Source organism: Thamnophis sirtalis, unplaced genomic scaffold, assembly GCF_051295495.1.
Source record: "Thamnophis sirtalis isolate CommonGarterSnake01/CBP01778 unplaced genomic scaffold, rThaSir2_p1.2 scaffold_4, whole genome shotgun sequence".
Taxonomy (NCBI): Eukaryota; Metazoa; Chordata; class Lepidosauria; order Squamata; family Natricidae; genus Thamnophis; species Thamnophis sirtalis.
In genome coordinates, this window is record NW_028261384.1 from 95,478,015 (window position 1) to 95,490,749 (window position 12,735).

Sequence of the window (12,735 nt, forward strand, 5' to 3'; positions counted from 1 at the left end):
CTATCTCATCTTCCTTTAGTAAGGAGGTTCTTAAGAGGGGCTGCCAATATTGCCCCTCTGGTGGTACATAGATTCCCCACGTGGGACTTACCTTTAGTTTTACAGGCTATGACAGAACCTCCTTTTGAGCCAATTCACTCGGTATCTCTTCAACTTCTAACTCTGAAAGTAACTTTTTTAATTGCTATAACTGGCTAGACGCATCTCAGAGATAAGGGGCTCTGTCTTCGCGTAATGATCTATGTATTTTCCACCAGGATAGGGTAAAGGGTTGGACTCTCCCTTTCTGCCGAAACTTAATACTCCGTTCTATAGGGCACAAGAGATAGTGTTGCCCAATGTTTTGTCCGGCTCAATCTCACTCTAGGGAGCGACTCTGGCACAGGCTTGATATCCTTAGGACACTGAGAATTTATCTCAAGCGAACGGCCTCGTTTGTAAAAAAATAAGCTCTTCTGGTATCCTTCCAGCCATCCACGCAAGATGCAAGGGTGACATCTAACACGATAGGTAGGTGGTTGAGGAAAGCGATTTCCTTGGCCTATGAAGCTAAAGGCAAGAGTCCCCCTCAGGGAACCACTGCGCATTCTACTCGCAGTGCGGCCACCATGGTGGCATGGGCGACTAGAGCGCCATTGAGGATATCTCTAAGGCAACTTCTTGGGCGATCCCTACTTCATTTATTTGACACTATAGATTGGATGCTTACGCATTAGCTGAAGCATCTTTCGGCCGTAGAGTGTTGCAGCAAGTAGTGGCTCCATCAGCCGCTACCAATTTATAATTTTTCCCTCCCTATGGACGCTAGCTTGGGTACGTCCCACTGGTAGCACCTCCCTCTGCTCATCATTGAGAACGATCGTTGGTACTTACCTGAACGTCGATTCTAATGATGAGAGAGGGAGTGCTACCTTCCCATCCTAGTAGGGTAGCGGCTTGTGGGGAGGAGTTGTTTGTTCCTTGTTGTGACATTTGATTCACAAGTTTACTCTCTACGACCTCGAGGAAACTGGGCAGAAGGAGTAGAGGCGTGGCTGCAACAATTTCCTCTCAGTCTATGGACCAATCAGGATTGATGATAGCACCTCCCTCTCTCATCATTAGAATCAATGTTCAGGTAAGTAGCAACGATGGTTTTCCTATTTCTTTTTGTTATTTTCAACTTTTATCTTGTTATTTTTATTATTTTGAATCGATGTACTATTTATGTTGTAAAGTTAATATATAATTGTTAAATTTATAAATGAGTTAATATGAAAACAGTATAAAATGAGTTAATATATAAATTAATTTCCAGCTCTCAAAATGTGTAGGCAATATAGCTCCCAGAATTTTCAATCAATAGTGTCTGTCATCTATTTGGAAAATACTAAATTAGGAACTGTAATAAATGCAAGTAATGCTCCAGTCGAAGCAGTGCACAATAAAGTAGTCCTCAGCTTACAAAGTTCATTTAGTGACCATTCAAAATTATAACCATACTAAAAAGGTGACTTATGACGTTTTGCACACTTATGACTGTTGCAATATATCCATGATCATGTGATCAAAATTCAGCCACTTGGCAACTGACTCATATTTATGACAGTTGCAGTGTCCCAGGTCATGTGATCATCATTTGCAACCTTTTGACAAGCAAAGTCAATTGAAAAGCCAGATTTACATAATAACTGTGGCAAAAAAAGTTGTAAAATGAAGCAAAAGTCACTTAATAAATGTCTCATTTAAAAACAGAAATGTTGGGCTTAATTGTATTAATAAGTCAAGAACTACCTCCATATTTTAGTGTAGTCCTCTTTTGTTGTATCTGTCCTCTAATCATTGTCTTTTTCCTTCCAACACTGCAGGTTTATGAGTGATCAAACATTCTTTTTACACTAAGCCAGGAGGGAGTGTAGCAAAGATGCCAATACCACCACCTCCGCCACCTGGGCCTCCTCCTCCTCCAACTTTCAATCAGGTAATCCTTCTGCTTCTATGTATTGTTTTATCTCTGGTACAGATTCACCACAAAGAATCTTTACTTCTACCGATTATGTCAGCTTGTGTATCTTCCAAATATGCAGACATCTGGCTCCAGTCCCAGTCAGTATGGCTTTGACTTAGAATTTTGAAAATGGGAATTCATACATTTGGAGAGTGCTTCAGTTGTTGTTAAAGGAGATATAAGAAGGGAGTCCAAACCCTGAGAGTCAGGTCCAGCTTCTTTCCTACATCACTATCCTCAGGTAGCATAACTAGGAAAAACCATAACTAAGGCAGAATATCAGCAAATAGCCCGAGCCTGTAAAGATGAAGTAAAGAAAGCTAAGGCTCACAATGAAGAAAGGCTTGCCACAAGAGTAAAAAATAACAAAAAAAGCTTCTTCCAACATGTTAAAAACAAGAAAAAGGTTAAGGAAACAATTGGTCCATTGCTGGGAGAAAGTGGCAAGAAGGTGACAAGCAACACGGAGAAAGCATAACTATTTAACTCATTTTTTGCATCTGTCTTTACACAAAGAGATAAAACTGTCCAACCTAAAAAAAACAGCACCACAAAAATCAAATTGAAATAGGGAAGAAAATAGTAAGTGAGCACCTGTCCACCTTAGACGAGTTCAAATCACCAGGACTGGATGGATTACACCCCAGGGTTCTAAAGGAACTGGCAGATGAGATCTCAGAACCTCTGAACTATATTTTTCAGAGATCCTAGAGCACCGGGAACTGCCAGAGGACTGGAAAAGAGCTGATGTGGTTCCCATCTTCAAAAAAAGGGGAAAAAAATAGATCCAGGAAACTTTAGACCTATCAGCCTGACCTCAATACCAGGAAAGATTCTGGAAAAAATAATCAAGCAACGAATTAGCGAACACCTAGAAGTAAACAAAGTAATAGCCAAAAGCCAACATGGGTTTGTCAAAAACAGATCATACCAGACTAATCTTATTGCATTCTTTGACAAAGTGACAGAATTAGTGAGGAATGCTGTCAATATAGTTTACTTGGACTTCAGTAAGGCATTTGATAAGGTAGATCATAACCTACTACTAGATAAAGTAGAAGAATGTGGGTTGGACAGCATCCCCACCAGATGGACTCGTAACTGGCTGACCAACCACACTCAATGTGTAGTTCTCAATGGAACTGCATCTACATGGAGGGAAGTATGCAGTGGAATACCCCAAGGCTCTGTTTTAGGCCCAGTACTCTTCAACATCTTCATCAATGATTTGGATGAGGGAATAAACGGGGAACTCATCAAATTTGCAGATGACACCAAGTTGGCAGGAATAGCCAACACTCCAGAAGATAGACTTTTAAGAAGGATCTTGGCAAACTTGAACACTGGGCACTATCTAATAAAATGAAATTCAATGGTGAAAAGAGTAAGGTTCTACATTTAGGCAGGAAAAACAAAATGCACAGGTACAGTACCTTCCTCAATAGTAGTAACTGTAAGAGGGATCTTGGAATCCTTGTGGACAAACAATCCTAGTGGACAACCATTTAAATATGAGCCAGCAGTGTGCAGTAGTTGTCAAAAAAACCCAACACAGTTCTAGGCTACATAAACAGAGGGATAGAATCAAGATCACGTGAAGTGTTAATACCACTTTATAATGCCTTGGTAAGGCCACACTTGGAATACTGCATTCAGTTTTGGTCGCCACAATGTAGAAAAGATGTGGAGACTCTAGAAAGAGTGCAGAGAAGAGCAACAAAGATGATTAGGGGACTAGAGACTATTCCTAAAATTTATATATGTTAAGTAGATAACGCCAAGTTACATAAAAGTATAAGGCAGTGTGTTCATCATATACAGTGCATTCAGAAAGTATTGAGACCCCACTTCATTTTTGTTACTTCTGCAGCCTAATTCTACAGTTGTTGAAATTCATTTTTTCCTCATTAATCTACACTCAGAACCCCATAATGACAAAGTGAAAACAATTTTAGAAATGTCTGTAAATTTATTAAAAAGTAAAAAACTGAAATATTACATTGGCATTTGCACCAACACTTGAAATTTAGCTCAGGTGCCCCCTATTTCTCTTGACAGTTGCTGACATGTTTCTATACCTTGCTTGGAGTGCACCTATGATAAATTGTTTGGACATGATTTGGAAAGGCACACACCTCTCTATAGAAGGCCTCAAAGCTGACAATGCAAACTGTAGCACAGTAAAAAACCATGAGGTCAAAGGAACTGCCTGCAGTTCTGCTGCACTGAAAGTTCCTAAGAGCACAGTGGCCTCCATAATTCTCAAATGGAAGAAGTTTGGCATAACTAGGACTCTTCCAAGAGCTGATCGCCCGGTCAAACTGAGCAATTGGGGGAGAAGGGCCTTAGTAAGAGAGGTTACCAAGTCTGAGCTCCAGAGATCCTGTGTGGAGATGGGACAGAGTTCCAGAAGGACAACGCTCACTACAGCCCTCCACCGATCTGAGCTTAAGGCAGAGTAGCTACACAGAAACCTCTCTTCAGTGCAAAACACATGAAAGCCCACTTGGAGTTTGTAAAAAAAGCACCTGAAGGATTCTCAGATTCTGAAGAACAAGATTCTCTGGTCTGTTGAAACCAAAATTGAACTGTTTGGCCTCAATTCTAAATGTTATGTCTGGAGGAAATCAGGCACCACTCATCACCTGCCCAAAATCATCCCAACAGTGAAGCATGGGGATGGCAGCATCATGCTGTTGGCATGTTTTTCAGCAGCAGGGACTGGGAGCCTGGACAGGGGTGAGGGAAAGCTGAATGGAGCAGAGTACAGGGACATCCTCAACCTGTTCCACAGCCCTCAGGATCTCAGACTAGGCCAACAGACAGTGATCCTAAACACACAACCAACACACAAGAATAGTTTAGGGACAACTTTGTGAATGTCCTAAAGTGGCCCATCCAGAGCCCTGACTTGAGCTCTATTGAACATCCCTGGAGGGACCTGGAAATGGTGGTTCACTGACAGTTTCCATCCAACCTCACTGAGCTTGAGGGGGTTTGCAAGGAAGAATGGCAGAATATCTTCCAGTCCAGGTATGCAAAGCTTGTCGCATCATACCCCAAAAGACTTGAGGCTGTAATTTCTGCCAAAGGTGCTTCAAGAAAATACTGAGTGAGAGGTTTGAACACTGATGCCAATGTGATATTTCAGTTTTTTTCTTTTTAATACATTTATAGACATTTCTAAAATTCTGTTTTCATTTATTCAATATGGAGTATTGAGTGTACGTTAATGAGAAAAAATTGAATTTCAACAACTGTAGTATCAGGCTGCAGCATACACATTTGACAAAAGTGAAGCGGGTCTGACTACTTTTTGAATGCCCTGTATGTATGAAGACCACAGATTATTATATACCTTTTGTATTGATCCTTCAGGAGGTATCCCATTACTGCTCTAGTTCACATGTTATAAAGAAGTAGGGCTGGAAGGATCCTGAGTTATGACATCCAATATATTAGGTGCTCATAGATTGACCACCAAGAGTGATTTGATTTCAATGCTACAGATATACATAAATGGACCAAAGAATGAAATATTTATTGTAGGTTGATGGATAAAAATAATGGAAAGAGTAGGAATTGCAGATGAGGTGAAAGTGGTTCTTTGAAAGCCATGATAAGGATTTTTTAGCTGTAGAAGTACAAGCCTCCTAGCTATAGAATTGTGCAAAAGTGTACAGTTCATTACATGCAGCCTTTTTTTTGATGGTGTAAATGAACGACTTTTGTGATCTTCAGGCTGCCAAGGGATAAGAAATCTTTTTTCATTTTTTTTTTGGTGCAATATTTCCTTTCAGGCAAACACAGAAGCACCAAAATTGTGCAGAGATGAGCAGCGAGGGAGAAATGCTCTGCTACAAGACATTTGTAAAGGGGCCAAATTGAAAAAAGTGGCTCAAGTTAATGATCGCAGTGCGCCTATCCTTGAAAGTAAGTAGGTGAATTAAGCAACTGTCAGAAGATTTTTGTCGTCAAATTAAAAGAAAGGTGTTGCATTTCCCCCCAGTCATCCCTTTCTTTTAGGAATAATCTGTAGCTCTTTAGATATACAAGATGGGTTCATATATTTCTATTCATGCTTTGCTTGTGCTATGAACCCAGACATTAGAATGTATTCAACAAATTATAATTAGACAGAGCATCATTTCCCATAATGTGTGAATCAGGTCAGCAATGCAAACAGAATTTGGGAATTATTTGAATTCCAGGCACTTGACAGAAATTAAATAAAGGCAATTAGGTGAGGACTTGTTGCCAGTAAAATTATTCTTGGATCAGCCTACTGTGAGATGGATTGTTCTTAGTCCAGTACCGTAAATAATTATTTAGGCCACTAAGATACAATCTGTTGTCTTCTCACTGTACTTCTGACCGCAAATTACTTTGTTTTCTTCTGGTTAATTCTTGTTACATAGTGTCCAAATTGATTCTGCTGTTGTTGTATGCTTATCTTGATTGTTTCAAATTTAATTGTTCTAGTTTAGGAAGGGGGGAGAAAAAGCGTTTGTGGAGTTTGAACTATTATAGTTTAACTATTGGAATTTCTACTCAGCACCACTGTATTTCCTACATCTGTTGTGTATACTAAAGTTATTTTAGACTTCCCAAGGGGAACTTTCAATGCTGGGCAAACTAAGTCCAGCTTTGCACAATAGTAAAGAATGTAAACTGCCTGAAGTCTTTAGGTTAATATTAAATATAGATAAAGTCAAAGCATTTACAAATTATTAGTAAACGTTAGTGGGAAGTGGTGACTCCGTGGCTAAGACACTGAGCTTGTTGATCAGAAGGTCAGCAGTTCGGTGGTTTGAATCCCTAGAGCCGCATAACGGAGTGAGCTCCTGTTATTACCGTGACCTGTCAAAACCGTGGTCCCCTAAAGTGCGCCCGATTAAAGCGCGTACCTGACGTCATCAGCAGCGCAACAAATACGACCGCGGAGAAAAAAGGGCGCTTTAAAAAGCGCTTTTAAAGCAAGCCGATTCACATAAAGGTAAGGGTTAGGGTTAGGGTTAGGGTTAGGTTTAGGGTTACATTAAGCATTAGGGTTAGGTTTAGGGTTAGGTTAAGGGTTAGCGTTAGGTTTAGCGTTAGGTTAAGGGTTAGGTATAGGGTTAGGTTAAGGGTTAGGCTTAGGGTTAGATTTAGGGTTAGGTTTGGGGGGGGGTTAGGTTTAGATTTACGGGTTAATTTTAAGTTTACCGCTCACAGCGTGCTGTTTTCGTCGCGCTGTGATGACGTCACGTACGCGCTTTCGTCGAGCGCGCTTTAGTCTACCGCGGTTTTGTGGTGGAACCGTTATTACTTGTCCCAGCTTCTGCCAACCTAGCAGTTCAAAAGCACTTAAAAATGCAAGTAGAAAAATAGGGACCACTTTGGTAGGAAGGTAACAGTTTTCCGTGTGCCTTTAGTCATGCCAGCCACATAACTATGGAGATGTGTTCAGATAGTGTTGGCTCTTCACCTTTGAAACGGAGATGAGCTCCGCTCCCTAGAGTTGGGAATGACTAGGGCCATGATGGCGAACCTATGGCCCGTGTGGCACATGGAGCCATATCTGCCAGCACGTGAGCCTCAGCTCTAGCGCCCATGCGTGCACCAGCATGCTGATTTTTGGCCTTCCAGAGAGCCGGAGAAGGCCATTTTAGCCCTCCCCAGGCTTCAAGAAAGCCTCCGGAGTCTGGGGAGGGAGATAAATGGGCCCAATGATCCAACCAGAAGTTAGTTTGTGGAGGCGTGTTTGCATTATGGGTGCCATCATGCACATGCGCTATCGTTCACGCACCCTCACATTTTTGGCACCCAACAACAAAAAGGTTAGCCATCACTGGACTAAGGGAACCTTTACCTATTAAACATCAGAAACAAAAGTTTCTGAATTTTGCATTTTAATTTTAAGAATAAGGAGAACATCTCTTTAAAGCATTCTAGAGGAAAATATATTAAAGTTTGGACATTTGAATAACAATATCAAATACCATTAGTTGCAGGTAGGCCTAGCAATTATAGGTTTGCTTCTAATAGCTGTATTTGATAAACTTTTTGTGTTATACAATCTGACAAGTTAAATAATATGGAAGCCTTTTATTACAGAATCCAAGAGTGGCAGCAGCTATACTTCTTCTACATCTCCCCTTCCAACAAAGGTGGGCCTTTTCCAAGGTGGTATCCCCAAACTACGGCCCATGGGCGTAAAAGAGAGTTCAGGTGATGTTTTTAAAAATACCTTTTTAGCAATTTTGAAACATGATTTGATTTCTCTTGCTGTGCCCTATAATTGAATCTGTATTCCTTTTACTTTCTATTGGAAATAATACAGTTTAGGCATTTAAAATCTGCTAATCATCTGCAATTAGGAATACATATTTATCAGTGGGTATAATCTCTGTTCAAACAGATCTGTAAGTTTTATTAAATTGGACGGTCATTTTTACCTATGAGCTTTACCCCTTTAAAAAATAACACAACTTTTCATAGCAGAGCTACCGTGTTTCCCCGAAAATACCACATGTCCTGATAATAAGGCCATGCCACATTTTTCTGATGGGCAAAAATATAAGCCCTCCCTGGCTAATAAGCCCCCTGGACAATCCCCCACCTCTGGCCAGGCAGAGCGCTGCTCACCAACCTAGCGGTATCCCGAAGGTGCCAAGTTACGGGAACCGGGGGGGGGGAGGGAAAGGTGATCGCATTGCTTGGTGCTTTTGGGATACCACTAGGTTGGTGAGCACCACTGTGCCCAGTTGAAGAGGGGGGTTGCCGGGTGGTGGCTTTCTTGTGAGCGGGCTTCCAAAGAGCTGGGCACAGCCTCATGGACAAATGGCTGTGTTGTGCTGTTACAGCAGCGCAACACAACAGCCATGAAGTGACCACCCTCACGAGCAGCCACCCAGCAAACCCCCTTTCCAACTGGGCACAGTGCCATTCACTGACCTAGGGGTATTGCCACCCGGCTCACCGCCACCCGGCTCCCGCAGCTTGGCACCTTCAAAATGCCAGTAAATGGCGCTCTGCACGGCTGGAGGGGGGGTGCGCGAGTGGCTGTTCCTGGCCTGGCCCAGCTCCCTCTGTAGAGGAAGAGCACCTTCACTGCCGCCGCCACCGCATGGCTTTTTCAGTGGCTTCCAAACCGAGTCTTCCGGTAGTAGCTGCTCTGGGCGTACGCTCTATGGTTGTGGGCCAGCTGCCGGCAGAGTGCCATTCACTGGCATTTCAAAGGCGCCAAGCCGCAGGAGCCAGGCAGCAGCAAACAGGTGCTCCCGCAGCTTGCCGATACCCCTAGGTCAGTGTGCCCGGCTGGAAAGGGGGTTTGCCGGGTGGCTGCTTGTGAGCATGGTCGCGACAGCGCAACACAGCCATTCGCCCATGAGGCTATTCCCAGCTCTTTGGGAGCCCGCTCGCAAGAGAGCAGCCGCCCAGCAACACCAAAACAATAAACCCTCCCCTCATAATAAGGCCCAAGACATATTTTGTAAGTAAAAAGAAAATACGACCCTGTCTTATTTTCGGGGAAACACGGTATCTGTATAGGCTTTGATCCATTTAGCTGATTTTATATATCACTTTTTACTTTATTTTTCCAGACAACTCCTCTGGGAAGGTACTACATCAGGGTCCTGGGGGTAGATCAGCTGCACCCCGTCCTCCTGTATGTGCTACCAGCACCCGACCCCAAGATGATACTGAAAATAGCCGAGCTTCTCCTCCAGAGCTTCCACGCATGCAGAGACCTTCATTGCCAGATCTTTCACGGCCAAACAGTGCTAGTGGTACTGGTATGAAGCACAGCTCTTCAGCCCCACCACCACCACCTCCTGGACGGCGAGCCAATGCTCCTCTTGCTCCACATTCTATGCATAATAGCAAAGCACCTTCCTACAACCGTGAGAAGCCATTGCCACCAACTCCAGGTCAAAGGCTTCCAGGAAATCGTGATGGCCCACCAGCTCCTCCTCCCATTAAGCCACCCCCATCCCCAGTAAATATCCGGTCAGGACCAAGCAGTCAGAACCAATCCTTGGTACCTCCTCCCCCACCCTACCGACAGCCTCCTGGTGTCCCTAATGGCCCTGCCAGCCCTATTAATGAATCTGCTCCTGAGCTTCCCCAGAGACACAATTCCTTACATAGAAAGGCACCTGCTCCAGGGAGGGGCATGGCACCTCCCCCTCCTCCTTCAGCATCTCCTTCCTTACAAAATAACCGCCCCCCACCTCCTGCCCGTGATCCACCAAGCCGAGGTGCAGGTAAGAGATTTTTATAGCCTCGTTCAACTTAAAAATACTATATTTTTTGGACTATAAGATGCACTCCCCCCCCCCAAAAAAAGTGGGTGGAAATGTCATATAGAGAGAATGTTGTCCAAGCCCCATCCACCGGCCCCCACCCTTTGGCCTCTGCCTTCCCACAATTTGCTTCCTTGCAGCAAATAGCCTGGTCAGCTTCAGCACAGCCTGAAATAGCACTAGCAGCTGATTGGCAATTGGATTGGCCTCCCGGAATACTGACAATCAACTGTTCCAGGCTGCAGGGATCGCTGCCACATATCACCGCCTCTGTGAACCCCATTTTCTGCCTTCATGTGTCCCATTTTTTGGCCTCCATGCACCCCATATTTGGCCTCTGTGTGGCCCGTTTTCAGTCCGTTCCAGGCGGCGGGGATTGCTGCCGCCTATCACTGCTGAACGGGGCAGCGGCTGAAAATGGGACGTGCGGAGGCCAAAAATCGGGTGCACAGAGGCAGCGATAGATGGCGGAAATCCCTGCAGGCTGGAACAGCTGATCATCAATATTCCAAGAGGCTGATCCAACTGCCAATCAGCTACTTGTACTAAATCAGCTGCCTTGAAGCTGACCAGGCTGTTTGCTGTTTGCTGTAAGGAGACAATTGCTGAGAGATAGACACAGATTTTTTTTCTTGTTTTCCTTCCCAAAAGCTAGGTGCATCATATAGTCCGAAAAATACGGTAGGTTGTAGAATTTATAACAGTCAACGTTTACTGTTTGAAAACAGAAGTGTTAGCACACAAAAATGCTTCAATGCTACTGTATATCTTCTAATTTGGATATATAGAGATAAATTTACAGAAGATGCTAATTGCTCTTTTTTCACAGACATGGCCATTGGCAAAGAAGTTTCTCGTAGAAGAAAAATAATGTTTATTTTATGGTATAAGGATTATAACTAGAAAGTATCTGCAAATGACTTTGCACATTTAAGTGTTTATAATTGTATGTTTAGGAATTTGGGTTCTAGCTGATCTCAAAATTATTGATTTGATATTTCTGAAAAAAATCCTATTTCCAGTACTAAAATTTGATGACATCAGTGTGGACCATGAGTTAGGAAATTCTTCGTCCAACCACAAAGTCATTATGAATACTTAGACAAGCCACAGTTCTCTCACTGTCAGGCTCTTCATCTTCAGTATTGATCTAAATTTGTTCCCTCAGGGAGACAGTAAGAATTTTACAGATGAATATTGAATACTTGATAGTAATTTCATAAATTCTTCCTTGATGCTCTAACTGGACAATACCAATGATTAAATATAGAGTTTATCCATGAAGGATGCTGCTTTCCTTGAAAAAAATTGAAAAGTTACATTTGACAGATGTAGGAGGGCAATTTTTCACCAAGTCTTTTTGAACAGGAATTGAATATTTCATTTTCTAAGTATGGTATTCATTGCAAGTCTTCCAAAATAGGGAATCCATTATGAGGCATGTCATCAGTCTGTATATAAAGTTTTTTTTTTTTTTTTTCATTTTCATAACATATAATCACATGTATGCTATTACATAGCCAACATTGTATTGTATTATTAAATGTTTACATCAATTCATCTTACCATCAACTCCCCAAACCAATTATTGGCTCTTTTGCCCTCCATACACCATATCACTTTCTTCTCCCTCTCTCCTCCCCCTCCCTGTCTCCTTTCTTCCCTCTGTCATCCTTCTCTTCTCTACTTCCCCTTCCTCTCTCCTTTTTCTCTCTCCCCTTTCCACTCCTCCTTTCTCTCCTCCTCTTCCCCCCCTGCCCTCTCTCCTATCCCTCTCTTCTTCCCTTACCTCTCTCTTCTACTTCACACTCTTCATCTCATTTACTTGGTGTATTTCAGCTTCTGAGCAAGCTCCATTTTATGTTAATGGTATTTCTAATTCCTTTTCAATATACATATTTAATTTAAACATATGTCCCAGCTATTCCCAGCTATTCTCATCATTATATTTATATAATTATACATCCTTACTCGCCCCAATTTGTGATTCTGTCTTTAAATCGGAATAGTTTCCCATTGTAAGTATATTTCATGTTCCCTCTCCATTTTTCCATATTTTGGATTAGATTACCCTTAATTGTCTATAAATGGCAATCCTTACTGTTCAATGTTCATTACAATTCCCTTAATCTACTATATAGAATAACAAGCGGTAAACATCTCACTTCATTCATCATCTTAAAAGTTCTATATATGTCCATGTTTCATATATTTTAACACATGCTTAATTGTCCTCCTATTGTCATATTCAATCAATTAGCAACTCACTTTAAATATCATGTATAAAAGTGAATCACAAACCTCTGCTTTACAATTTCCCCATATCAGTTTCATATTTGTCCACATTCCATATATTTTAACCTTTATTTAATTATCTTTCCATATTCAACCAGTTAGGAACTTTTTTGTCATATTTAGGAATAAACCCTTTATCTTAGCTTTATATTTTCCCATATAACA

General features: G+C 42.0%; 1 protein-coding gene across 4 annotated transcripts in view; it reads left to right on the forward strand.

The window, feature by feature from the left end:
• Positions 1 to 12,735, forward strand: part of WIPF2 (WAS/WASL interacting protein family member 2) — a 42,741-nt gene that overhangs the window by 20,522 nt on the left and 9,484 nt on the right. For 3 of the 4 annotated variants that reach the window (XR_015696424.1, XM_087713484.1, XM_087713486.1), the window contains exons 2-5: positions 1,848 to 1,960; positions 5,788 to 5,920; positions 8,084 to 8,197; positions 9,574 to 10,236. Coding sequence is in view for 3 of the 4 variants with exons in the window: in XM_087713484.1 (XP_087569610.1) it covers positions 1,904 to 1,960; positions 5,788 to 5,920; positions 8,084 to 8,197; positions 9,574 to 10,236 (967 nt within the window). In the remaining variant the exon portion in view is untranslated. Of the gene's footprint in view, positions 1 to 1,005; positions 1,118 to 1,847; positions 1,961 to 5,787; positions 5,921 to 8,083; positions 8,198 to 9,573; positions 10,237 to 12,735 lie in introns of all 4 variants that reach the window. The other variant, XM_087713485.1, reaches the window with a different exon arrangement.